At 40.8% G+C, this 25,384-nt stretch overlaps 2 protein-coding genes across 3 annotated transcripts in view; both read right to left on the bottom strand.

Annotated features, from left to right (window-relative positions):
• The window catches only part of pip5kl1 (phosphatidylinositol-4-phosphate 5-kinase-like 1), a 28,350-nt gene extending 15,797 nt beyond the window's left edge, over positions 1 to 12,553 (bottom strand). The window contains exons 1-2 of one of the 2 annotated variants that reach the window (XM_086054123.1): positions 12,312 to 12,553; positions 485 to 685 (exon numbers count right to left, since the gene is read on the bottom strand). In XM_086054123.1, coding sequence (XP_085910249.1) covers positions 485 to 685 — 201 coding nt within the window. In that variant the 5' untranslated portion in view covers positions 12,312 to 12,553. The other variant, XM_086054122.1, reaches the window with a different exon arrangement.
• A 4,339-nt stretch (positions 12,554 to 16,892) lies between these two features.
• On the bottom strand, positions 16,893 to 21,068 carry dpm2 (dolichyl-phosphate mannosyltransferase subunit 2, regulatory). The gene is made up of 4 exons (XM_086053657.1): positions 20,942 to 21,068; positions 19,015 to 19,104; positions 17,218 to 17,320; positions 16,893 to 17,088 (listed from the first exon to the last, which is right to left on the bottom strand). Exons 1-4 carry the CDS (start codon positions 20,942 to 20,944, stop codon positions 17,033 to 17,035), a joined length of 252 nt encoding a protein of 83 aa, XP_085909783.1. The 5' UTR covers positions 20,945 to 21,068; the 3' UTR covers positions 16,893 to 17,032.
• Between the last annotated feature and the right edge of the window lie 4,316 nt (positions 21,069 to 25,384).

Below are 25,384 nucleotides of genomic sequence, written 5' to 3'. Positions count from 1 at the left end.
TGCATTGGCTCCCTGTGTGTTTCAGGATCGATTTTAAAGTACTTTTATTAGTTTATAAATGTGTTAATGGTCTTGGGCCATCTTATTTATCTGATTTGCTTTTATCATACCAGCCCTCGCGGATCCTGAGGTCCTCTGGCGCCGGCCTTTTATTTATTCCAAGGGTGAGGACCAAAATGCATGGCGAGGCTGCATTCAGCCATTTTGGTCCTCACCTTTGGAATAGCCTGCCAGAGGATGTCAGGTCTGCAGAGACTGTTGATATTTTTAAGAGGAAGCTCAAGACACACCTTTTTAGTTTGGCTTTCAACAACTTTTAAATAATTTATCTTTTCTTTTGATTGAAGATAATTCTATGTTTTGCTTTGAATGTTTTAAAGCACTTTGAGTTGCATTTTTATGTATGAAAAGTGCTATATAAATAAAATGTGATTGATTGATTGATAAAGTTCCTGCTGTGTGTGATCAGTTGACTCATACTCACTGTAGATGCATGGTCAATGGTGGTTTGGATTGATGAAAACAATCCCTCCTTCATCATACAAGTCAGGTTGTAGAACTCGTGGTGCTGATCGATCTCAAATAAGCCCAAAAGCTCCCACTGCCGTCTCAAACCGCCCCATCTTTTTCTCTTCAGTGTGCCGGATTGCTTCCCAAAGCCACGAGGAGCCACCGACCTCTGCATCTGACATATAAACAAATTAAAAACATTAACCATAAAAACTGCACGGTGATAGTAGGCAAGATTTTCAGGTTTCCAGATTTGCTCTTGGTTGAAGAAATATAAGATGAGAAGAAGAAAGAAGGCATCAAGGCTAGCGACAAACACAAAAGCCCGTTGAGTGCTAGTTGAGCCTTTAATGAGGTAACTATGGCGACCATCACAAAAGGAATCATTCCTGGGTTGAGGTTAACAGAATAATGCTGGTGTCCAACCAGCACACTGATTCTTTAAAACATTTAAGCTGTTGCCATATTTCCCACCATAACATTTAAAGAGGTAGAAAAACAAGAAAATCATGTCATCTAATTAGTTTAATTAGCAACCTTTATTTTTTTCTTTTTATTTCATCACTTTATTTCAAACATAACAAAATAATAAAGATGAAGCAAAACAAGACAAACTGTATAATTTTTTCCCTCAGGATGCTCATCTTTAAATAAGTCATGGTATTTTCTTGGTAATTCATATTCCGAAGCATGAAAGAGCCCAAAACAAATATTCATTACATGTCTGAAAAATTGCCAGTGAGAGTTGTGTAACAGAACTGTAATGCATCATATTGAGTCACTGGACTGACCACAATCATGCTGCCACAATCATGCTGCTAATAATACTTAACTACTGAAAATGACTCAGAACTTCATCAGCAAGCCGCTGAATTATACTTGTCAATAAGTGTACGGACTTGGTGCAGTGGTTTGATTGTACCAATGATCCTAGGGAGCCAAGTTGTCTGGGGCTTTATGCCCCTGGCAGGGTCACCTATGACAAACAGGTCCCCAGAGACCCCTTATGATGAAAACAAAAAATCCAGTTTTCCCTTGCCCGGACATGGGTTACTGGGGCCTCCCTCTGGAGCCAGGCTTGAAGGTGGGGCTCGAAGGCCAGCGTCTGGTGGCTGGGCCTGTACCCATGGGGCTCAGCCCGAAAGGACAACATGGGTCCCCCTTCCCATGGGCTCACCACCGTTGGGACAGGCCAACGGGATTGGATGCGTAATGAGCTGGGCGGTGGCCAAAGTCGGGGACCTTGGTGGTCTGATCCCCTAGCTACAGAAGCTGGCTCCAGGGGCGTGGAATGTCACATCTCTGGCAGGGAAAGAGCCTGAGGTGGTGTGAGCTGGTGCCTGAGTTGGAGTCTCCTCCACACCCAGATTGGACTCTGGTACCAGTCCTCTCAAGAGTGGTTGGACTCTTTTCCCACTCAGAGCTGCCCACGGTGAGAGACGCAGAGCAGGTGTGGGCACATTTATTGCTCCCCGGCTTAGCCTCTGTACATTGGGATTCACTCCGGTGGATGAGAGGGTAGCCTCTTTCCTTTGGGAGGGGGGCAGGTCCTGACTGTTGTTTGTGTTTATGCACCAAACAGCAGTTCACAGTACCCACCCTTTTCGCAGTCCTTGGAAGGAGTGCTGGAGAGTGCTCCTTCTGGGGACTCCATCATTTTGCTGAGTGACTTCAATGCTCACGTGGGCAATGACAGTGAGACCTGGAGGGGCGTGATTGGGAGAAACAGCCTGCCGATCAGAACCCAAGTGGCGTTCTGTTACTGGACACCTGTGCTCGTCGTGGATTGTCCATAACGAACGATATGATTAAACATAAGGGTGTGCATATATGCACTCGGCACCGGGACATCCTAAGCAGCAGTTCGATGATCGACTTTGTGGTTGTGTCATAGGATTTGCGGCTGCATGTTTTGGACACTCGGGTGAAGAGAGGGGCGGAGCTGTCAACTGATGTTGGGGGAAAGATGTCAGTCCGACCTGGCACACCCAAATGTACTGTGAGGGTTTGCTGGGAACTTTTCCCACATTCCGAGGGAGGTCACGGACATTTAGTCTGAGTGGACCATGTTCCGTGCCTTCATTGTTGTGGCAGCCGACCGGTGTGTCCGATGTGGCCGTAAGGTCGAACCATGCCTGTCGTAGCGACAACCCCCAAACCTGTTGGTGGACCTGTTGGTGAGGAATGCCATCAAGCTGAAGAAGGAGTCGTATCTGGCCTTTTCGGCCTGTGGGACTGCGGAGGCAGCTGAGGGTGCGGGCTTTTCCTAGCTCTAGAGTTGAGGTCACCGAGACCCGCCCGGTTCAAGGCTCTGGACGTTGTGGGGTTGTCCTGGTTGACACGCCTCTGCAAAATCGCATGGAGTTCAGGGACACTGCCTCTGGATTGGCAGACCAGGGAGGTGGTTACCCCTTTTTAAGAAGCAGGACTGGAGGGTGTGTTCCTCCAACTATAGGGGGAATCGCACTCCTCAGCCTCCCTGGTAAAGTCTATTCAGGGGTTCTGGAGAGGAGGGTCCACCAGGAAGTGTGGTTTTCCCGGCTCATGGTTCTGCAGGAGGAGCTGGACGATGTGGCTTGGGAAAGGGAAGTCTGGGCTTCCCTGCTTAAGCTGTTGCCCCCGCGACCCGACCTCAGATAAGTGAAAGAGAATGGATAGATGGATGAATTTATTGTTCGGATCTGCACATGTGATTACATTGTCAAACAACAAATACCAACAATGTCAACAACTTAACCGAGCAATCGAGCAAAAGTATGCTTATCTGCTTATCAGAAAGCTAATGTTGCAGTAGGGTGGAAGTTCAGAATGGCTCCTTCACAGACACTTTCATAAATAAACATAAAAATACCTGTGGTTGTTTGATTTCACACTGGGTGGGCAAGCACTCCATAAACCGAAGTATTTGTATACAAGCAATTTCAAAGTTATTTTCCCATAATATATGCCCTTTACTTAATTTTGTCTGTGAATTTAGCACAAATATTAGTGTAAAAAAATTGACATACAGGAGATGGATATTGACAGCAAGGAAGTGTAAAAGCTGCTAAACTAAATTAGGAATGCTCGACCTCGGTGGTAGTCAGCCCGCCACTGAATGCCATTCTCGATGGTAGAGCTATTGTGTAGCACCATAGCAACGAGCATGATGCAACACTTGTGCAACTGTTAAGCTCGATTCTTAATTACTGGTGTTCGCCAGCCAGATCAGTTGTGTTTGACATGGAAACAAAGTATGTGTGATCATAATCTTGTGTGATTTCTCTTGATGGTTTAATTTGATACTGCTTTGAACGCATTATACTTTAAAGACTCTGTGGAATTTGAAGTGATGGAATTGGAAGTGTTAGTGGAAGACAGACAACAGCCCGGGAGGGAGTGTACTAGCATCTGTGGTCAACTGCGGGTAGATACGTAATGGGCCTTTGAGTCATCGGGACTCAGCCCCGTCCTCCCCATAGCTCATCAAGGCTACTGTGATAGACCATGACAAAACTACGGCGCACTACATATCAGACAAACAGGGCTGCTGGATCATAGTGTAAATGCAGCATATGACTTCACCACACTCACGACTCCTCTGCCTACCTCTACATACACAAAAGAGAAGAACATTTGATCAAAAGAAGAATATACAGGCTCCTTGAGATACGAGTTTAATTCATTCTGTGACGACGCTTGTAACTTCAAAGGCACAGTGTGCAGAATTTATTGCCATCTAGTGGTCAACAAATACAATGCAACAACCTAAGTTCGAAGCGTGTGCATTTTGAAGCACACGCACTACGGTGTTTCAGAGAGACCACAATTCGCAAGCCTACCACCAATTTATGTAGCAGACAATGTAATACGGTCATACAGGCAAAAATGAAGAAGAGTCACCATTAGTCTCAGTGACTCAGGGCCGAATTCACAAAGAAGGAACAGCGACGGCTGATAGCACCTTCAATTGCATCGCCATCTTAACGTCACAAAGGAAACTGCATGTGGCTATTAGTGCTGGTGTTAGTGAATACGACGTCATCAATGGGGCACATTTACAGTGAGGTGGGCCGTTTCTCTGCCAAGTATTTGCATTAAGGATGTCACAATATCGGCAATATCGTGATATCGCGATATCAAAATTGGCACAATATATCAAAGTCATAATGTCACGATATTAATAGCAGCGAATCTGTTTAAAAGCCCAAGTTGTTTTCCATTTGTGCAGTTCCAGCACTCGCTGGTGGTTAGTTTATTAGTGTAGTTTCATTTGATGCCACCAATGTTTAAAACCCACACTAATCGCTAGCAGGAGCCCATGACTGGCCAAGGCTATTTCTTTGTGAATGCTGTTATTATGTGCAAAAACAGAATATTGTGATGTTATTTTTTAAAAATATGAGCTCTTTTTTGTTTATTTTTTTACAATACCGTGAGCTTTTATACAGTTTCGTGAGCATTTTGTATATCGCCAACCTCCCCACAATATCATGATAATTATCGTATCGTGAGGTTCATATTGTGATATTATTCTACCGTGACGTTTGGTAAACGGTAAATGGGATGTCACTTATATAGCGCTTTTCTACCTTGGGTACTTGCGCTTTACACTGTACCTCATCTACCTACTGATGACATAGCATCAAGAGCAACTGGGGGTTCAGTATTTTGCTCAAGGATACTTTGACATGGTCACAATGGCCGGGGATCGATCCCACAACCTCTGGGTTGGGAAACGACCACTATACCACTGAGCCATGCCGCCCCATCACAACATCGTGACATTTGGATATTGTGCCATCTCTAATATGCATATTACCTCATTTAAATACACGCAAATACAACCAGCGACACCAAGACGCATTCTGATTGGCAGTGCAGTTTGTGAAGCATTTCACCATCTGTGCATGCTTTGTGAATTAGATGCAGTCTGATTGCTCACTTTTTACACAATCCTTTAGTGATTTTGGCCCTCAGTAAAATTGTGGCATTAAAGAAATTCACTTTATTGATGAATTCCTCACCATTTGCCAAACTGCTGCTTATTGTGAAGTCAGAAAGAAAAGAACACTCTGCATCTCAAGTTTGTGATGGAAAGTCAGCCCACCGACCACCCCCCCAAAAAAAAGAAAAGGGAAAAAAAAACTCATCAAATTGAGTCACTGGCCAAGCCTGGCAAAGAAGTTGCCACTAACTTCAAAACAATATCGTTTTCATGGAGTCACCTACTCATATTTCCAAGTGCCAAGTGCCAGATTTATTTTTTTTAAGGGAGTTGTGTTTTAATGAAATGTGTCTTTTCATGATATAAGCAAAGAAAGAAGTAACGAAAAATGTCTTCAAAAACAAAACTAGTCGGTGAAACGTAAACACGTCGAATCTGCTGCAACAGGCTGTTGACTCAGCAACCAGATGTGACTCTACAAAGAAGAAAAGGCCCTTTGATCTGCTATGTGCTAATGCTGAGGAGGCATACTCCGCCACCCCACTCCACCCACGTGGCAAATCTGATCAAAATTCAGTATACCTACGGTCCTCGTATGCTGAATTTGAGACTACGGTCTTTGGTGTGGTAGTTGGCTTGCACGGGAGGATATTGAGGAGGCAGTACAATGAAATCTTTCATATTTGATGCATTACAGAGATATTTTTTAAATAAAATGAATAATAGTTTAACCCAGGAAGGATCTTTGCCGATCAAGTTAGATGTTAGGAGCCGCTCTTCAAAACCTGCTCAATAACTCTCTCATCCATTTGTAAATCCATGTATACAAGTTTCTGACCGAGACTGAGAAGAGCTGCTATTTCCTCTTTAATGGTCCAATGTCATTTTTTGCAACACGGAATGTTCTGTTGTCTTGTATTTTGCACCCCACCACCAATGGCCTCCATCACACCTTTCCTCCTTGAATATTCATGGACAGGATGTGAGGCGGCTTTTCAAGCAACAGAAAATCCACAATGTAGGTGGTCCACATCACGTTCCTCCTCCTGCCTGAAAGTCTACATTGCTCAGCTTGCTCAAGTCTTCATGCAGATCTTCAGTTGGAGCTGTATTAACTCCCATCCTGCTTTAAACACCATCAGTACAGCCCACATGGAAACATACACAAAAACAAGGTATCACATTTTCTAATTATGGCGGCCATTTAGGAAAAGTCATCAAATTTCAAGTTGGAAAAAGATTGTTCAAAGTATTTTTTCTACAGCTAAACATGGTAATGGGTCAATTTTGACCCACAAGACAATGCAAGGGTTAAGAGCGTCACAAGACCCCTGCTGGCGCGCCTGCACTTTGCCTACCGAACATCTATAGATGATGCAGACAACATGGGGCTGCATTTCATCCTTGACCCATTTGTGGACTTTAAAACCATCCCTTAACTTCTCTCCCGCCAAGTGCCAGTGGCTCTTGGGCTTATTGATGGGCGGGACACATCAGGTAAGAATGGGGGGACGACATCATCATCAACACGCACCGTCAGCACTGGGGCCTCCCAAGGATGTGCCCTCTCTCTGCCACTCTTCTCCCTCTAAAAGAAACGACTGCAGCTCAAATGCACCCTGAATTTTACAAGCGACGCCACATCATCGGCCTCAAAGGCGGCAACAAGGACTGCACATCGACAGGAAGTGGAGAGGTTAGTGTTCTGGTGCGACCAACAACCTGAAGATCATCTGTACCCCATTACCAACCCTTAAACGGTTGAAGACCAACAGACATCCCAATAGCTTCTTCCCTCTTGCCATGAACGCTCTAAACATTTGACTCAGAAATCCATAGTGGCACTTGTGGCACTAGTGGCAAATGTTGTGCCAATTTCCCGCATCCCTGTTTTGATGTAACTTATCTCGTCATTATTGTACCTTCGTTGCTCTGCGTAGTAGCATAACTGTTGTTCATCATTATTTCATAGCAGTGGACATACCGGTAATTACTACACAACTTGTTACTACTTATCCCACTGGCAGGAGGCCCCAGGAATAGGGGTGAGTACTGGCAAGGATGTTGCAATATAATACGTATCACGATACGATATTATCACGATATTGTGATATCACGATATAGTTATGTTCCACCCAGTTAATATCAAAATTACATGTAGAGATGAGAAATGAAGTTGCTGTATATGTTTATCAGAAGATATAGATCAGAGGACAAATTGAGTCAAAACTATTTGCTTCAAAACATCCTATTTATTATTTGTGTTTTTGCACATTTTCTCTGAAAAAAAAAAAGAAAATGGAGTGTTACACACTGCCATCATTAAATCGATATTATAAGCTGAAAAATCAATGTTATATTTGGCAGCCGAAAATCGCGATATTTTGGCAAATCGATTTTTTCCACACCCCTACCCAGGAACAACCCAGGACAAGCTGGAGAGACTGTCTCCTGGCGGGCCTGGGAACACAATGGGATCCCCCCAGAAGAGTTGGAAGAAGTGGCTGGGGAGTGGGGAGTCTGGGTTCCCTTGCTAAAGCTGCTGCCCCTGACACCTCAACCTGGCTAAGTGGTAGAAACCGGAAGGATGGATGGATGGAAGACTTTATTGCGCAGTGGAGTAGACCACTGTGTCATATTTGAGCACTCTGTACCTGGGCACTTGTTATGAGTTTTGTTTTTGAGTTTAGTTTCATGCTTTTCCTTGTGTCCCTTTGTCTCGTTAAGTTATTGAGTCCACCTGTGCTTGTCATACCAGTCCCTTGTGTTAACCAACCAGCTTCCTCCTACCCTTTGTGTCTTGTCCTCGTTGTATCGTTAACTTGTCTGTATTTAGTTGCCAGCTTTCTTTCAGCCCTTGTTGGTTCGTCTGTTCTATCCTGTCTCTGTAAGTCTTGTCAAAGTCCAGTTCAGTCATAGTCATCGTCATAGTGTTTGTTTAGTTTGTTTTGTTCCTTGTTGTTTTTTGGAGACTTCAACATTTTGTTAGTTTATTATCCCAGCACCTTGTTTGCCTTTTGTTTTAAATTAAGTACTTAATCTTGCACACAATTTTGCCTCCTGCGTTTGGGTCTTCCTCCACGAAAACCTAACAGGCACCAAGCACTCAAATAAAAGAATATTTTTAAATGAATTTTTTTTCACCCTTGAACAGCTCCAGTCGAAGTATACAGTACATTAGAGTAGTAAATCATCAGCGGCACCTCAAGGATATATAAGGAAACGAGCATAACATTTCTTTCTGCCAATATACCACATTATGGACAGCGTAGGACTCGATCCAACACATTTTTTTGAAATTTTGCATTGATGCATTTTAAGGGTATAAAGGGCTCTTAATGACATGGGTGTGCTGGCATGTATCGAAGAGGAAGTGGTCACGACAGCCATTTTTCACCACTCAAAATACTTTGTATATTCACAGAAACGGTGGCACAAATCTCAGTCAAATTGTATATTTTATCTCTGCAGTATGTTTGCAATATTGGAAGCAGTGAAAGATGGCGATTGATTGTACAGGGGAAAAAAACATTGACTCTCCAAGTGGGTCGGCATTGAACATTCCACTGGACAATTCCTTCTGAGAACCGGCGGCCATATGTCGCTCGCTTAATACTGACTAATGTCTGATTAGATTACGGTATGTTTGTGGTTGGGTGTTTAATTCCCGTTTGGTGAAATAAGAGGAAGACAAAGTCATACAAGATAATCTTCCTGGGGTAAGAGAAAACAATGCTAGTCAGATAGATCACAGTCCATGTTTAGTCAAGATAGTCTGGCTTGGCTTACACAGCAGGTGTAAATGAGAAACTTGGAAAAGCATTCTTTGAAAAGCAATGTGGAAGCTGCATTTGCTGTATGGCTGTTGTCCCTTCATGCAAAAAAAAAAAAATCATAATCTTTAAGCTTATCATGGTCTCCCAGATATGCTAAATTAATTTTCACTCTTACACCAGACCAAAACGTTACTCTGCTACCTTCTTGCTGACATTGCAGCCTTGTTGGGACATCCACCAATCATCCAGAACCATGCATCTGGAGCATCCAAAGTACAATGGTATTCATCCGTGAATAAAGCCTCTCTCCCAAAGTCAGCTGGGATAGGCTCCAGCTCACCTGTGATCGCGATGTGGATAAGTGGTATTAAAAAAATAGGTAGGATGGAAGGAAGTTCAATTGGTTGATGGAAAGGCTGACGTTTGGGCAAAGAAATTATCTCCTCATGATCCTAAATATACAGTCTTACCTGTGAAACACACTGAAGTTAATTAGTCTTGCCTGGGACAGGCTCATTACTTTTGATTGATGACGTAACTCTTGAAGGCAACAGCAAAATAAAAAATAAAAAATAGGTGGAAGGTTTTACTGGCCAAGTCAAGCTCCAGATTTAAACCCATTAGTTTGTATTTTTATTTTAACTCTCTAAATAAGAGACTTGAAGGAAATATCCACCCCAAACAAACAACAACTGAGACAGGATGAAAGCATCACAATGGAAAAAGACAAGTTTGGTGATGTCAATAGGTCACTGGCTTGGTGCAGTTGTTGCAAGCAAAGGATTAGCAACTAAAATGTAATACCTAATAATAATAATAAGATTATTATTATCTAAATTATTCTGTTCCAAAATATATGGTATTTTGTTGCAAATAATGCCTTGTTCAGAGTTAGTTATCAGATCCACATGTAAATACCTGCCAGCAAAAGCTCAAATTTATATGAAGCGGGAGGGCCCTGCTGCACCTTAAGAGAGATTTTGTCCAAAGTCTGGCCTGAGAGCCAAATGCGGCACGCGGTCAAATTTTATCCGGCCCGCAGCCTCTGTTATAAAATTAATAACGTCTGGCCCGTAGCCTCGTTGACAAGCATATAAAATACTCGAAATGCAAATTCACATTCACACACAAGAGGGCGGCAGCAGCAATTTGCCCAACTCCATAACCCTGTGTGACCCCTTCCAGAAAGTTTCTAAAATGGAGACGATGAATAAAAAAAGGAAAGTTGACAGCGAGGGCCGACAATTTAAGGAAAAATTTTTCACAACAATTGTGTCTGCCTCATTTGCAAGGAGGCTGCTACTTATTTCCCTTTTTTTTTAAATCTAGCATGGATCACTAGACCAAGCGACTAAATTTCACGGGTATGTGTAGAAAATTTCTGAAAAACGGGTTCAAATGCAATCAATACTGTACTCAGAGTTGTTCGGACTTCTAGAGGTGAACATCTTTTCGGGAATCCCGCGGGACTCCCACAGGATGGGAGTCAACGTTACCTTTAATCACAGGATCGGGACAGTATGGGATAAAAAGTACATGGGAGCAGACAGGAGGGAGATTTTCAGTAGTTTGAAAAAAAAAAAAGGAAAAAAAAAAACTTTGCTACAGTCTCTCAGAAAGGGCAACACAAAGGTCATGCAGCGACGGGTTCACTGTAACACCTAACAAGCCTTTGAGAGTGGTGTGTTTGGAGTGGCAGGGCGAGCTCGGAGTGTATTTTCGAAAGCACGCCCACAGGTCTGCTGCCATCTTTTGGTCAAATAGACGATCATTTCTTTTTTGTACATGTGTATTTTTTACTGCGGTCAACAGTCCAGATGGGCCACATGTTATTAATTTTATGCCAGGTGCTGCGGGCTGGTGGAAATTTGAACACGGGCCGCATTTGGCCCCCGGGCCGGACTTTGAACATTACTGGTCTACAACCGAGCAGCCCTCACCTCACATGAGGCAATGTCATTAAGTGCAGCATGTCTTGCAAACGTCCGGTCTCGTAACGAGAAAATAAACGTGCCAGAAGAATTAAACCAAAACTGTAAAAATCTGTAGCATGGCAGATTAGCCCAACTCACAATAAAAATAACATTTAAAAAAAACATAAAACTGAGTGAAAACAATTGCATTATTAAACAACAGTTTGGATCTTTTGTGTTGAACAACCTTTTTTCAGTCCTGTTTCCTTGAATTCTTTAAATAATCATACCTGTCAACTTGTACGTTTTTCCCGTATTGTATACGTTTTTTGATCATTTCAAATTGTGTACGCCGTATACCAATTTTTGAACGAGAAAAAAAAAAATTAAAACTCGTTTTTTGTTAGACCGATCTCGTCTTGCCCATTTCGGCTCTAATCCGGAGCGTCCGTTAGCGATTCCGACTGCAAACCTCCGCTAACTTTCACGAGCAAAGAAGGTATACATCATTAATCAATACTCTAATACTCCTTTTAAAAACAGTTCAATAATCCTTATCAGATTTGATTGTTTAGCCACTAACTTTCCCCAAAAGTGGTAAACCTCTCTTTTATAAACTTGTGAGTGAAATTGCATTAAAATCTGTACTCTTGACACCACTATTGACACACCTTGTTTTTGTAACGTTAACTGCACCGCGCTATCATCACGGGTCCCGGGAGTGCAATTAGATTTCATGTGACATTTCTTAAAAACAAGCCCTCGGTCACCCCTCCAAAAATTCGGATGCGACACAACCTGTTTTGAGTCAGCTATAATCGTCAAGGACGTATTTAGTTAGGGAAAATGTGATTCCTGACGTTATATCACAAGACGACAAATACAACCGTCATTGTAGTCTATCTTCGAATTCCACACATTTTACTCAAGATAACATTTGAATGAACAAGTCTTACCTGACTGCTGTGGTGGACGAAGAACAGAATGCGCGCACGCGTGTTGTGTCACTATCACATGTCAACTCACAGCGTCATGGTGTGAAGCGCAGCCTGTTCCAGAGGCGAGACAATGTCCAAAAGTACGGCTAGTGTGTGTGCCTGTGTGTGTGTGTTTAGGGGCGGTGGCATAGTTTACGCCGTTGGGGAGAGGGAACGAAGATACACACGAGCCAATTAACGTACGTACATAGACATCGTTTTGTCAGACAAGTATTATTGAAGTGATCTCTTGATTGAACAGGTCTGGAGGCAATCAGGCTTGGGTGTGGTCAGTAAAAATGAACTCAGAAAAAAAAATGACATTAACCACAATAACCATCATTTAACAAGAAGGACAATTTCACAGAGTCGGGTAGCTTTGAGTAGCTTTTTTTTCTTCTTAATTCAAATCAGCCAGGAGCATATATCCAGAATTTTTTTTCAGCAGGGATAGTTAGGTTGACACAACACCTCAGTGAAGGCTGCCCGTGCATGAGAGTCATTCTTTATCATACCAATCACAGTCAAGGTTTCGTGAAATAAAACTCACACCTATTCAGAACAATGCCCATCACACTCAGAGGCAAGCGGGAACAAGTTGAAGTAAAAAGCAACGTTTTGCTGAGCCCAATTTACTAACTAGATAATGCCATTTTCTTTGTCACGGCTTTGCTTTTGTGTACTATTTCATAGAGCTGGGCATCACCTAACCGCCACAGAGTTCCCGTGTGCATACTTGTACGACCCACGTGGTCCCAGTCTGTCTCTCGTCGGCGACAGACAAGCGGCGTCTAGAACGTAATCTTCACGTCACCCGCAGGCTCCGCCTGAGCAGACGCGCCAAACAAAGAAAAAAAAAGAAGGAAAAGAAAAACAACAGACACACACACACACACACACAGCCAATCACTCGATCAATTGTCACCAACGGCTGACGCAGTAGCTCACTCATTGAAACCACATCTAAAAAGCACAATGACCCTGAGCACAATCCTCCTATCCCGGCACATCACATATTCAAATAAAATGATCAACTGAATAATATGAAGTTCAGATCCTTAGACAACCACAGTTGTGCTATTCTTAATATTCAATACACAAATTCAAAAATAATTTAATAATTTACAAAAAAATTAAAAGTAGATATTTTTTTTCATGAATCTCATTGGGTGGGCAGTCTGTCAATGTAGGTGGGCCTGTGCACACCCAGGCCCACCCATGGCTCCGCCCCTGCAATGACACAAAAATCGCTTAATTCCTCCAAACATTTGTTTTAAACTTAGGTTTGTTCCTGCTTGTATTATGATTGTGGTGGCAAGTTTGGTATGCGTGTGCATTTCATTTCATAAAACTATGTGGATAGTATGATAAAAAAAAAAAAGCCTTCTCAGCCATGTTGTTTGCTTGCTATGGTGAGAAAGTAATCATTTTGATTGATTTTCACTGTAAGAATTGAAAGTTATTTACCTAAGACTGATTCTTTTAAAGTTTCCATTCAGATCAATTGTTTGTTTCTTCTTTAAAGGTACTTAAACAACCAAAATTATTTTCAATAATGTGTTTTCTGCACCTTCACTCATCTAAAAAAAGGCATTCTGATTAATATTGCGTTCATTTGTGGAATAAGAGTTTATCCACTCGTTTTTAGCCATCTCCGGGGACGGCCATTATGTCACTTCCGTTGACTGAAAATGAAATCACAGTTGCTCAGGTAAGGACCAATCACGGCTCACCTGTTTTCTGAAACTGAGCCATGATTGGTCGTTATCTGAGCCCTGAGCAACAGTGATATCATTTTCAGTCGACAGCAAGTGGCAAAATGGCTGCGCCAAGATAAACAAAAACATGTGGATTTTACTGCTTAATTCATATTCCACAAACGCAACATAAATCAGAGTGCACGTTTCGACTAGTGGGCCAGCATGGAACATATTCTTGTAAGGAAATGTTTGGGGTTGACTTTCTCTTTAAATATATAGTTCATATGAATAACGTAGTCTACTTCACTGTCAGGCAGGTCCTATTTGAAATGGAAGTCAACGCAAACATTTAATTTTCAACAAATGTTCTATGCAAGCCCACTAGTTGAAACAGGGCATTCTGATAAATATTGCGTTTGTGGAATAAGTGTGAATGCACTCATTTTTAGCCATCTCTAGGGGCGGCCATTTTGTCTTCTGTCGCCTGAAAATGACATCACAACTGCTCACAACGACCAATCACGGCTCAGATTCAGAAAACAGTTCAGCCCCCAGAGATGGCTAAAAACGAGTGCATTTTGCTGCTTAACTTATAGTCCACAAACGCAAAATTAATCAGAATGCCGTGTTTCAACTAGTGGGCCTGCAGGGAACATATTCTTGAGAAAAATATGTTTAGGTTGACTTTAAGTGATACATTCCTTATTGATATGCTCCATCTCTGACCGGATGTACACCAATGTACACGTGTGGCGGGGTCTCCTCACTTGCTTTTAGGGCTGATGGTGCCTGGTCCTTGTTAGGAATGGCGGCATGGAGACTGCGCCCTGGGGCTTCTGCGGTCCCCTGCTTCCCACCGCTCACTCTGTGTTTTGGGCTTTTGTTGCAGTCGCAGCCCTTGGGGACGTGAGCAGTGCTGAGGGGTTGTCTGGGGATCCTCTTGACTGTGTTCTTTGGGATCGAACCACCCAGCACCGTAGCGGTGTGCCTGTGGACTACAGCTGCGTCGGATGCGGCTGGTTCCTGGGTTCCCGGCTGTTTCTCAGTGCTGGGGTCCTGGTGATTGCCTTGCTTGGCTATAGCTTGGGGGTGGGATTGGTTGAGCACCTTGCTGTACTGGTGAAAAGGTTCGCTGCATGATCTTAGAACAAATGAGCAACCACTGCGATCCAAGCTTCAGTACTGGTGGAGGCCACGTTTGCTGCTGCTGTTTGCAGCAAGAACTGCTTTAAATATGGATATGGGGACTCGCCGGTATTGAAATGGAAAGGGATGCATGACATGCAAAGTTAGTCTATTCATGGATCCAGACTGTCGCAAAATGGTGGCATTTTGCCCCCCAAAGTTTGAAAGAGTCCAAGTAAATTTGTCATCTACTCAACTATGAACCAGTAAATCGTTTTTTTTCTCAACTTTTTAAAATATTTTTGTTGCTGAAAAACTTCTGCTGTACATTCATCCATTTATCAATAATATAATAAAAATGAGCGGAAATCTGAATATTTACTATGCAAGTTTATTTACAGCATGCGTCTGTAAATTTCACACTTGCTCCCCTAAAATTTCAGGTTAAGGGCCACTGTGCTCCTTGTTTAAACATTTTTTTTTTTAAAAAGGCCCTGCTATGACTTAAATTCTTGTCTGCATGTTTCTGCTTTTTGTCAGTCCTCTTTTGCTTCGCATACAGTATGGTGTATGACCCTCTTTCTGCATGGGAGGTTTTAGCTTCAAATAAAAACATGAAAGTGCTTTTTATCATTATTTTTTGTTATTTTATTTAAATTCATTCTTTATCTTCAGAGGGGACTTCAAATAACACGTGTAACAGTGTTTTTTTTATTATATTTTATTTTTTGTTATTGGAATTTTTCTTTTTAAAACCAAAAGGGCCACCTGCCGGCCGCCAAATTTCCCATCCCTGATCTAGTGTAGATTGTCAAAAGCAACCATTCAGACGAGTCATCAGTACATTAAAGTGACACTTGGATGAGCTTAACATTGGCACTCATATTATAGGTTTGCATGTAGAAATGACATCCGTGCTAAAATGCCCACCCGCCCACCCCTAAAGACTCTGTAGTGTTTTAAGTGCTTTTTTTTGTGATTAGATTTACGACATATTGGCCCGCCCCCTTTTGGAGCTCAGCTTGTTATGTTTTCGGTCTGAGCGGTCTACGTCACAGGAGGGAGGCAAGCGTGGTAATATTGCTCACTTTGTCTGTTCTGTTGTCTAAAATGGCGACCGATCGCCACCAAAATGCAAATGCATATTACTACTCTTGTCCACTTCAACCTGTGAAAGTATAAAAGTGTTCTGCATAATAGTTTGGATTTATTGGCATAAAACGTGATCTCATCATGATCACCTCCACAAAATCAAAAATACCGTGGCGATCGCTTCTCCACTTACACAGGCTGAAGCGGACAAAAGCATGAATGCGCACACGAACCCTGACTGGTTATATTTTGGACATTTAGCTACGCTAAACTCGTGTCAACTCTTAGGAGGCAGACGGCGAATGTTAGCGGGCAAGCAATCAGGCAAGCAATCAGGCAAGCATGGATCTTTATCCCTTCCACATTTCCTCATTCTTATATAAATCAGCCAGAGAGGTTAATCCTTTTGATATGTTGAAGTTGTCATAAGTAGGGATGTCACCGTTTTTGGACGTATTAAGCAATGAAAGTACAATGATTTCCAATGGAGGGTTTGTAATCGGTTCCTCTAGTGACTCCGCCCGAACAAGTATAGAACGGTTGGGGGCGCGGCCATTTTCCTCATGAAAAAGAGCGGTTATTGATGGAGTCACTTATTTCCTAATTTCTCCCAAATTTATTGATAAAATAGAAAATGACAACTCTTTTTATTTTCCTGATCAAAAATTATATAAAATGAATTTGTTAGTGAAAACATGGAAAACCCCAACCCAACCATCCCTTTAATTAATTCAGAAGAAAGGGTAAATGAAACCAATATATATAGTAAAGAAAAGACAGACAGACATTGTTTGACGGGTCATGATTCTACTGAGATGTCCTTGTTCTCCAAAACAGCTGTCCATTGGATCCAAAAGGGGATTGAAACTCAGTTTAGAGATTTTGATCATCTGTTTATTTACAAAAATACCTTTTGGTGTGTCATTTAAGGAGCCACTGGCAGTAAATAAAGGGAATGATTCTATAGATTTCCACTCTATATATCGAACCCAACAGCAGTCCCATTTTGAGATTAGTTAACTTTTTTGGGTTTCTGACTCCTCCAAAGGACTATAGCAGTGAAGGCCCCTGTGGAGAGGAAAGATATGACATCCATTTTTAAATTGAAAAAACTGAATTGATTTCATCAAATGAGAACGCGAATGAAGCGTGTGGTGATATGCATGCATTCGTGGGGCCATTGGGCTTGAGTCTTACCTATACAAAGGAGGAGGAGTACTGCTGCGATACCAGGCAGAATGACTGAGTATTCCCGCGGCAGAAAATACTTGTGTAATACATGATCACTGTCCATGAAAGGCTGGGAAATGGCAAGATAGCAAACATTTCAGTTACAAAGATGACACTGGGAGCAGTTGCCACAACAAAAACAATTAGACAACACATTTGAGTTCATTTAAACAACAAATTAGGGCTGAAAGGTTTTGGGGGAAAAAAATATAATTGCGATAATTTTTTTCCCTCAATATTGCAATTGCAATTTAATAGGAAATTATTTTTCTCAATATCCCCTTCCCATGCATTTTTTAACAAACACAAGCAATAAATTACAATAAACAATCTAATTTATTTCACATAAATTAGTCTTATACTGTACGTTAGGCGTACACTAAAATAAAGGCAAATGGACCATGAAAAAGATTTTTAAAAATCGAATCGAACTATGAAAGACAGTTTATCTACTTTGCATGTTGTTCAGTTACTTAAAACTGACTTGCAGTCTTTTAAGATGCTCTTTAGTTCAAAACCTCACCAAATTCTACCAAAACAAGTGTGGATTAAAACACAAGCGAGCAAGTCAGAAATAAGACCACAACAATAATGCATACCAATCTGTGGGTTTGTCACTTTAGCTTTTCATGTTTCATAAAACAAAGATATGTAAACAGGTGGATTAAACTCCTTAAAACATTATTAATCTTTTCTAGACACTATGTAAAACAATGAATAAAATATACAAGTTACCGATGCATATACCTGTATAAAAAAAATAAATCCTACCGACCAACAGAAATTAAGTAGTTTTTTCCCCAACCAAATGCAGCCTTTGCAATTTGAAAATTGCATCCTACTACATTAAGATGTTGATTTGAATTTGTTTGATTGTTCAGCCCTACAGCAAATACTGTACAGTAAGGATGTAACGATTCATTGAAAATCGATTTCATATTGATTTAAACTGCTTATAATATGAATCGATGTAAAAAAAAAAAAAAAAAAAAAAAGAATCAATATTGAAATTTTGATCTCTAAGGGATTTGTAATGATAACAATCAAATGTATTGTACATTTATTAATTTTCATGTTTAGTTCTGGAACTAACAAAACAACGATAAGACAAAAATGTAATTAAGCAGTCAATATTATTAGTTCATTTTCAAATTTTTTTTGTATGTTACAAAAGTTATTATTTGTAACAAGGACGATGCAGATAAAATAAAAACATCTTTTGGTTTTAAATTGGGCGACAGGTTAGCACGTCCGCCTCACAGTTCAGAGGTCGTAGGTTTGATCCCGGCCCCGGCCTCACTGTGTGGAGTTTGCATGTTCTCCCCGTGCCTGCGTGGGTTTTCTCCAGGTACTCCACTTTCCTCCCACATTCCAAAAACATGCACGGTAGGTTGACTGGACTCTCTACATTGCCCCTAGGTGTGATTGTGAGTGCGGATGTTTGTCTCTGTGTGCCCTGCGATTGGCTGGCAACCAATTCAGGGTGTCCCCCGCCTACTGCCCGAAGCCGGCTGGGATAGGCTCCAGCGTGCCCGTGACCCTTGTGAGGATAAGCGGCATAGATAATGGATGGATGGATGGTTTTAAATTGAGTAATTCATATTTAAAAAAAAAAAAAAAAAAAAAAAAATTGAATCGAAAACTGAAAATCGAATCGAATCGGGGTTTGAGTGAATCGTTAAATCCCTACTGTACAGTATAAGAAGGCTGGTTATATTTAATACACATCTTGCACTGAAATAGAACTCAAGCATCCAAACCTACCAGAACAATGACCCAGACAGAATAGTAAGTAAACAGCATGAGGCTGAAGACAATCAGACTCATGCCTGCTGCTTGATCCACTCCGGTAGCCTGGAAACAAAGTCACACAATAAGCAGGATGAGTTTCCACAAAAAGAGAACAACATATTGTGAAATGGTATAGGACAGCGTTACTCATGGTGTAGCAATACATTTGTGTTACTTCAGTGAAGGCAGCGTCGGTTCAATTCCCACTTAGCGATGGTGTGAATGTAAGAGTGAATGGTTGTGTTTATAAATGTGCTCTGCAACAGACAGTCCAGGGTGTGGTTTGCCTTTTGCCGAAGTCAGCTGGGATAGGTGACCATGAACAGGATAACTCAGTGATATGAAAATGAAAATGGATAAGTGAAGCAGAGGTGTGAAAAATTGAACCGGGCGCCACATCGTAGTTATGGTGTCCCTCAGAGGATCGCTATGACTGTGAAACCATCTAAATGTTTAATTGCCATCAAACAAAACAACTTCATGGATACTCGTTTTAAAATCAGAAGCCAGGATAATAGGTGTTCAAGTTAAGTCAAGGTCGGGCTGTGTGTGCGTGTGGGGGGTGTATGGTGTTCGGGCGGGTGTGACTGTGAGAGGCAGGGGTATGCTGTCAATCAAACAGCCGGGCGCACATGCAGGCAATAGTTGTTTTTAAAGATACGCCTACCAAAAACAAGCCTTTTGGCAACGCGTTCCATACATTTGTGATGAATTAATGAAAATGGAGGACTCTAAAGAAAGTAAGAAGACTGCAAAGAAAATGAAATGCAGTTACAACAAGGTCTGGGAACTCATTGTCCGTGGGTGAAGCCAGATAAAGTCAGATAAAGCTTTCTGTGAATTTTGTGGCAGCTGTTGCTGTTATGGAGAAAACTGAAAGACTTGAGTTGTGATGGACATAACCGAAAGAGTTTCATCAGTGCTTTACTTGCTTCTGGAAGTGCATAGTGCTGCTATGGTGGACACGTTTATTCACATTATTATATTATATATTATATTGTATTAATGTCTCAGAGATTGACCTTTTTACTAGCAGTTTGTGTTGTATTTTTGTAACTGCAGATAATTTCAACTGCAATTCTGTGTTTTTATTTGTAGATCTATAATTGTTATTTTATTACAGTTTATTATATTATATGTTACTGAACAGGTGACAAGCTGTGTCATATGCATTTTTGGTGTCCGTCACGAGCGTCAGCTGTCCCCCACAAGCATACTCCCTGTCCCACATCTGGTGAGTTTGGATCTGGTCACTTTAACTGTATTTCACACAACAGTTCAATAAAATATTGAACACATTTTAAAAATGTGTAAATACAAGATTTAATGCAAAGGTATTGAACTTAAAAGTAAAAAAAATAATAATAATAACTGTACTGTCAATAACAATTATGACCATTTTATTTTATTAAGAAATATTTGGCATTCATTGCATTCATCACTGCATCATGTTCAGACGTTACCAACATTTATTTGACTAACTAAAATATGTTTTACATACCACTCCAATACAGTGTAGTTCTAAGACACAAATCCTCTACTACATAACCATATTGTCAACAAAATAACCAGACACTTAAGTTGTAGCGCATTTTGATTTTGTTTCACCAGCAATTTCCGACAGAGCATTCACCTAATTGAGGATAGAAGTGAAAATAGTTGCTAATTTAACTAATACCATTATGAGGTTAAAAAAAAACAACAAAAAAAAACTGTTAAGTATCACACGCGAGCACAAGATCTAAACTCAAACGCGAAGAGTCCCTAATGTCAGACTACCCGAAAATAATGTGTTCGACTAACTAGCATGAAGCCAATGTTATAATCGTGTGGGATCCAAAAATGTAGCACAAACAAGCGTCATACCCCTTGTTAAATTCAGTCGTCTTAATTCTCTTACCATTATCCTGACTGGTATTATTTGTGGACGCTTCCTGGTTGTCTTCTTCTTCCCAAACACAGCTGCTGAGACGTGGTTTCTAATATCTGCTGCCCCCTCCTGGTCAATACTCCTTATTTGAATGTAATGAACTGTACAGTAAATTGTCTACGAAAAAAAAAACATAAACCCTACATCATTCTACTGTTTGTCTCCCATTCGAAATCTTTCCCCCCCCCAATTCATTTTGAACATGTATATAAAAAAATACAAGCACACTGTAATATAGTAGCTTGTAAAAAAAACAGCAAAATGAAGACCACAAAAACCAAAAACTAAATAAATAACAGCAAAACAGAATTACAAATAATCAATATAACATAGGTAATATCGTACTTGCTTACACATTCGAAAATGACTAGGAGGAAGTAAAACTTATCCCATATATTTATTTCAATATTAGTATATCCAATGCAGACTTCAAGAATATTGATCAGGTATCAATCCATATCAAGTACAGTATTTTATTCAAGTATGAAAGTAAACTTTTTTTTATACTAAAATAGAGACAGTATACTTTAAGTGTACTTTTTGAATACTACGTTTTTTTTAATTCACATAAGTGTGCTGAAGTATACTTGGCTTGTACTGAAAAGTATACAGAAAAAATATCTAGGAGTAAATTATTTCGAGCTTTATAAATTAATTGTACCATTTCTAATTCTGCAAGATCAGCAAATTTTAAGACTTTGGATAGGAGAAACAACTGGTTTGTGTGGTGAAGAAATCTGACATTATGGATGATTCTCAATGCTTTTTTGGGGGGCATATGTACAACTGTTGTAATGCAGTTTTGTGTGTTTACAGGTGTTTCCCCAGTAATTTAAATATTTCAGTTTTCTGTTTATCTCAGAAATAAAAGGCTTTTAAGTGTATAATTGTGCGATTCAATTTCAGGTGCAACTAATTAGCGGTGCATGCTGACCCATGCTTGCCTTCAAATTCATATATTTTGTTGTGCATTGTTTATGCATTTTGGATTCACCTAAACTATACATGACTAACAAAAAGTTTGGAATATTGGGTTTAACGGTTAAAATTCAGGATGAACCTTAAATGCTTTATATTCTTTAGAGAAATATCAATCTGGTTTTAGGATGAACCACAGTACTGAGACTGCTCTTTTAAGGATTTTAAATGATATTAGATATACTGCAGACGTGAGAAAACTCACAGTCTTAGTGCTACTGGATCTAAGCGCTGCTTTTGATACAGTAGATCACCAAATTTTATTAAATAGACTTAACAACCTAGTGGGCATCTCTGGTACTGTTTTTAACTGGTTTTATTCCTATTTCACAGACCGATCTTTTTTGTAAGTATGGATACCTGTTCCTCGAGAACCCATGAAATTAAATGTGGGGTTCCCCAAGGTTCAATTTTAGGCCCAATACTTTTTAATCTTTATATGCTTCCCCTTGGGGGTGTCATCAGGAGACACGGCGTCAGCTTCCACAGCTATGCTGATGACACACAGCTGTATATTGCCGTGTGTCCTGATGAAACAGGAAATATTGATACCGTTTTAAATTACATTTCAGATATTAAGTCATGGATGGCAGAGAATTTCCTACAGCTCAATCAGGACAAAACTGAGGTTTTAGTTATCGGCTTTTACCAAAACTACAAGATTTTAAACCCTCAGAATGTGTGAAGAATCTGGGCGTCATCTTTGACTCTGAGCTCAGTTTTATTCCTCATATTAAAAATGTAACCAAGATAGGTTTCTATCACCTTAAGAACATTGCCAGAGTCTGCCTGTTTCTCTCTCAGGCTAACACAGAAGTACTGATGCATGCTTTTATTTCCTGTCGTTTAAATTATTGTAACGCCCTGCTCTATGGCCTGCCCAATAAGAGTATCTTTTCTTTACAACTACTCCAGAATTCAGCAGCTCGGGTGCTGACGAGAACCAGAGGGCGGGAGCAGTTTTAAAATCGCTGCATTGGCTACCCGTGTGTTTCAGGATCGATTTTAAGTTACTTTTATTGGTTTATAAATGTCTTAATGGTCTTGGGCCATCTTATTTATCCGATTTGCTTTTGTCATACCAGCCCTCGCGGATCCTGAGGTCCTCTGATGCCGGCCTTTTAATTATTCCAAGGGTGAAGACCAAAACGCATGGAGAGGCAGCATTCAGCCATTTTGGTCGTCAACTTTGGAATAGCCTGCCAGAGGACGTCAGGTCCGCAGAGAGTGTTGATGTCTTTAAGAGGAAGCTCAAGACACACCTTTTTAATTTGGCTTTTACCTAATTTTAAGTAATTTATCTTTTCTTTTGACTCAGGATTCTTCTTCTCTTAGTTTACTGATTTTAGTTCTTCAATTATATTACTGTTGTTGTTAGCTTTTAGCTCCAGTGGTTCCTCATGGGGTGCCCTCCGCGTTGGGGGGGTGGCTGCCCTTCCCGCAGGGGCCGTCATCGCAGGGGCTCCTTGGGTCCGGGTGGCCGGGGGCCTCTACACTTTGTGTGGGGTCCACCCGGCTGAGCCGGGCCGGGGGTCTCTGAGATGGCGGCACTCCCTGTGGCCCGTAAACTGTCATTCCCCTCAGCGTGAACGAGCCCCCCTTGGGTACCCTTTCCCCTATGGTTCCTCTGTGCCTTGTCATGTCTTTTTTAACAAAGTTTATACGGTTGTGTGCTTTGTGTGTACATGTGGGGTGTGTGAGTGTGTGTGTAGGTGCGAGTGCGGATGTACTGGTGGATATATATCTTTGGGTTTGTTGGGATGGAGGGCGGGAGCGGGTCTTCCTTTTTATGTTGTGTTTTGGACATTTTTTCTGGACAGCACTTTGAGTTGCATTCTTTCTGTATGAAAAGTGCTATATAAATACATTTGATTTGATAATCTTTACAGAGTCATTTAATTGACTTTCTCTTTGTTAGAGAACCGCAAGTTGTGAAATAAGTACTGAAACACTGAACAGTTGCACATGGGTATCTAAAGATTTTGTGGTCAAAACAAATTTTTTTGTATACTTGTGCATGTACAAGAGTTTATTTAAATATTTAAGGATCACAGCAGACAACTACAATATATCGCCATTGTTTTTATTTATTCTCAGTCATGTTACACCCCCCCCACCAAAAAAAAAACAAAAAACATTGAATCACTGGGTGCAGAAAATAATAAAGTTGTGAAAATGTAAATCATATTACAGGGTATACACAATGAATTACAGAGAAAAACATAAATATAAGAACAAGTTAAAGAAGAAAATTCACCCAAAAATAAACATTTTCCCTCATTCAGTAAATATTGAAACTATTACTTCTCTTTTCATCTCATCTTACGGTATCTTTCAATTCACATGCCAAAAAATATAGACCAGCCTGCTGGTCTGAAAATACAACACAGAGTGAATGATGGTTCTCTGTAGCGGCAGTCAGTAATCCTTTTAGAATGGGAAAATGCATTCCCTTTCTCTGTGTAAGTGATGTCCACTAACCACTAGTCTCTAACCACATTCCAAATTTCTAATGGCTGCAGAAGTCCATAAAAGTGCAATTAATAGTTGTTTAAAGAACAACATTTGCGGTGTTTTTCTCTCTCTCTTTAATTTCTCCAACAAATCCTTAGCAGTGGCTAAGCGAAGGTCAATTGCTTATAGACTGTATCGTATTTGCCCAATATAACCCGGAGCAAGGCAAAAACTTTCACATACAGAATTGAATATGCATTGGCTGCATGCAAGGGATATGCTGTACTACACACCCACACTGACAGACACTAACACAGTGACACTGTCAGTCGGCACAAATGTGTCCAGTGGAGGGAGGGTCCATTGTTTACACTGACAATCTTGGTACATTGTAGGCTTTGTGGTGTCCCAGCTATGAGACAGGAGTCACTGCAGATCCATACACAATGTGGCAAGAGCAGAGTTTGCACAAACATAAAGAGAATATGGATTTTACTATAATACATAATCAACGAGTAACATCCTCATAACATATTGCATCGCCCACAGCAAACTGTCGAGAGACGAAAGTGCAATGTAAATTCAAGTTAATAGCAGTAATCCGTTGTGAAATGACTGTAGTGATGAAAAACATGCGTACAGAAATACGCTACACGCAAACCATCAAAAAAGAGGAGTGGTTTTTAGGTAAATGACACTGAAATGGGGCACAGCATTAGCGTCTAATTGCTATGACGAGCCCTTACTTGAGTGGCCTATAATAACTGCGGCCAGCCTAGACACCTCTCATTTTGCTTTTAGTGCTATACAAGCTTTGCCACCCACTAAAAACACCTAGAAAAATGTTATATTCTGATTAATATTGCGTTTGTGGAATATGCGAAATCCACCCGTTTTTAGCTAGCTCAGGGGGCGGCCATTTTGTCACTTCTGTCAACTGAAAATGACATCACAGATGCTCAGGGCTCTGGTAACGACCAA

Source organism: Filicampus tigris, chromosome 15, assembly GCF_054856515.1.
Source record: "Filicampus tigris isolate MCC_2025a chromosome 15, RoL_Ftig_1.0, whole genome shotgun sequence".
Lineage (NCBI taxonomy): Eukaryota > Metazoa > Chordata > Actinopteri > Syngnathiformes > Syngnathidae > Filicampus > Filicampus tigris.
This window is presented reverse-complemented; position numbering and strand designations above follow the sequence as displayed.

What these genes read in the sequence shown, in the direction of transcription:
- dpm2 (XM_086053657.1), bottom strand. An exon ending in CTGTCTGGGTCATTGTTCTG is followed by an intron (nt 17,321 to 19,014) that starts GTAGGTTTGGAT and finishes GCCATTTCCCAG; the next exon opens with CCTTTCATGGACAGTGATCA. An exon ending in ACTCCTCCTCCTTTGTATAG is followed by an intron (nt 17,089 to 17,217) that starts GTAAGACTCAAG and finishes TCCTCTCCACAG; the next exon opens with GGGCCTTCACTGCTATAGTC.